Source organism: Trachurus japonicus, chromosome 20 (genome assembly GCF_045865225.1).
Source record: "Trachurus japonicus isolate A0001 chromosome 20, Traja_1.0".
Lineage (NCBI taxonomy): Eukaryota > Metazoa > Chordata > Actinopteri > Carangiformes > Carangidae > Trachurus > Trachurus japonicus.
This window is the reverse complement of record NC_140926.1, coordinates 12938843-12941726: the sequence shown is the minus strand read 5'-3', so window position 1 is coordinate 12941726 and position 2884 is coordinate 12938843. Positions and strand designations below refer to the sequence as shown.

Here is a 2884-nt window from a genome sequence, read left to right as displayed (position 1 = left end):
ACATTAAAGCTGCATATGCACTATATCAAAGCAAAGAATATTGGATGTCCAAAAATATATGAAGCGATATGGAATTAAGGGAATAAAGCTGTGACACAGAATGTGCACTGGGTGTTGGGTTACATGCACAAATGACACAAGTCAGATGTTTTTAATTGGATTTTCACAGCATATAAATGCTGCAGCTACTGGTCACAACTCATTTCTACCATTGAGGTCCATGGAGCTGCTCACTGCACATATCAAGTCACATTGATGACCTGTTCTCACGCAATGACACACTGCTAGATAGATAGAATAGGCATGATTTGAAGTTTAACACCACAAGAGACAAAAAATTAAAACATGTTACCAAATTTTTATCTGAAATGCACAAACATACCACAAACACAATAAATAGATCGGCAATATCGAGCCCTCCTGCTACACATGTAGGCCTCGTGATGCACTGATATATTCAGGCCTAAGTAGTAAAACAGATAACACTTAACTGCACTCTAATACCTGTCCAATACCTGAATACATACAGTTCAGAGTAGCAAACACTGCTATTGTAAAATCGAACAACAGGTGGGCTGGCAAAACCATATTGTACATCAGTGAGGTTTTGTGCTCCACCATAATGTTTAATGACACACTGTCCGATCATCAACAGTGGCTATGACAAGTGCTGGGGTTTGTAAAAAAAAAACCCATATTCACAATCAAACATAAATGAAGACAAGAGATTACAATTATTGTAAACATGCCATCATATTGATTTCAAGCAAAACATGCACACAACAAAATATAGTCTGAAGTTCATTGTTTTTGGGCCACAGATGTTTGTCAAAGGTGAGAACTGGAGAGAGGAGGGGTTCTCACTGTCTTCAGGTCCTAGAACCAGAGCAGGTTCCTATGCTGTGGCTCCACAGAGTCTTACAGTGGTTGAGATATCTTGGTCCTCTGATCTGCCTGACATCATAAACGGCCAGGTCTGTGAAATGAGAAGACAGCAGGTTAATTAAGACATCCAACTATAGCATTAGTTTGAAATACAACTTTTTTTTTTCCACTGCAAAAGCCATAAATAAACTCTGTAAACAAAGTTGCATCATCATACCAGACTGACTGGGTGCGCAAAGCTGTTCTCGAATCGGTCATCCTGCAGGAGCTGCCTCAGGTGAGATATGTAGCTCGAGGCGAGTCGAAGCGTGTCCAGTTTGGACAGCTTGGTGTCCGCAGGTACCCAGGGGAGGCTGGTTTTTAGTCTGGAGAAGGCTTTGCTCAGCACTCTCATCCGCGCCCTCTCCCTGGCGTTGGCGGCGTTTCTCTGCGTCTGCCGCGCCTCCTTCTGTTGCGCTCTGGACAGTCTGCGCTCCGGCTTGATCCCCCCGTCCACACCTTCGTCCTCCAGCTCCTCGTCCGAAAACTGACCGGGGTCGTAGCAGGTGGTTTCCCGCGCGCTCCTCTCCAAAGGGTTTGAAGTCCTCCTGTAACATGTCTCATAGTCCTCAGCATCGCTCGCTGCAGAGCCAGTGGACATGGCTGATCCACCTGTGCCTTTGGAGGCGGACAGGAGTTAGCACTTAATAAGACACAGCAGTGGCAGAAAAACTGGATTCACAGCTGGGTGTTATTTCAGTAAATCACAAAATATTTGAAGCCAACGGTCGATCAGGCCTTTTAAAACATTCCCATTTGGTAAACCAACACCTTATCTCAGCCTGATTCTACTTGACAGGACTACAATACCAACAGCATGAAGGCAAGTCTGAAAATTGCAGCTCTCTCTAAAAGTCAAACATGCCTCCTTCCTTAGCTACCCCTCTAATTTAAGTGTCCAGGACTTGGCATCTGTACAGTTTCTTTGGAACATTTCTCCTCCCCTTTTTTCTCCAAGCCACCGTGACCTCAGTGAGACCACAACTCTGTTCCCCTGTGCAAACTGTTGAAAACCCAACTTGCTCATCTGGACTTTGATAAATCCGTTACGCCCTTTACATGAATGGTTTATTATTGGTAAACATATCGAGTGGGGAGTGAGGTTGAGGGCGTAATGGAATTGAAAAATGATGTCTGAGGAATGATTGCGCCCAACAGAGGTCATCCTGCCTCTACAGTGGGGCCATAGCTATTCTGACAATAATACACACAACCCATTGCAACAGTTTGGAAAATGCACATATAGAGTAAACATTTCCCAGGTTTGTCGGTCCCACAGATGTGTTTTGGTAATAGAAATGTCTTGAGGACCTTATCAAAAGTGTCTAATCCCCTGCTGGTTTCACAGAGGGATTGGGTTTCTGCAGATGGAGCAGCCTTTCACACGCAGCCTGAGTGCACCAGCCCCAGCTGTTATCGGTTCCCATGACATCTGGAGTGTTGGCATGAGAAGGGTGTGGCAGGGGAGAGGAGGCACCATCCTCATTCCCATAGCATGTTTTACTGTGGATCTTGGGCATTTTTGCATCTGTCGTGTGCTGTACAAACTCTCTGAGAGCTGAGAGAGAGAGAGAGAGTTGAGATAGAGAGAAGTATTTTTCTGTGGATTGAGATCAAGAGCTGACAGAAGAGGGGAGAGAAGAAGAGGCTACAGGAATTCAAAGTGTACTTACAGACGTAACCATACTGCCTGGAAAGTTTCAGGGAAAGAATGTATTTGCTGCACCAAATGTTGCCATCCAGACAGAACATCTATTGTCTGTTAGATTTACAAACATCACAAAGTAAAACTGTAGACACATTGAAAACCAGATCCAACAATTGAAAGTTCTGTGTAGCTGTTGCAAGAATCCCTCCTCTGCTTTCTCAAGATATTCCCAGAAAATCCCAGGTCCCTGTTAGCTATTACTCCATATAATATGTGTGAAATTTAGATTTTTTTTATGACAATAGCAAGACT

General features: G+C 44.0%; 1 protein-coding gene across 1 annotated transcript; it reads right to left on the bottom strand.

Moving 5' to 3' along the window:
- Nucleotides 1–782: 782 nt before the first annotated feature.
- Nucleotides 783–1771, bottom strand: msc (musculin (activated B-cell factor-1)). The gene is made up of 2 exons (XM_085763198.1): nucleotides 1103–1771; nucleotides 783–976 (listed from the first exon to the last, which is right to left on the bottom strand). Exons 1-2 carry the CDS (start codon nucleotides 1523–1525, stop codon nucleotides 896–898), a joined length of 504 nt encoding a protein of 167 aa, XP_085619324.1. The 5' UTR covers nucleotides 1526–1771; the 3' UTR covers nucleotides 783–895.
- Nucleotides 1772–2884: the final 1113 nt, after the last annotated feature.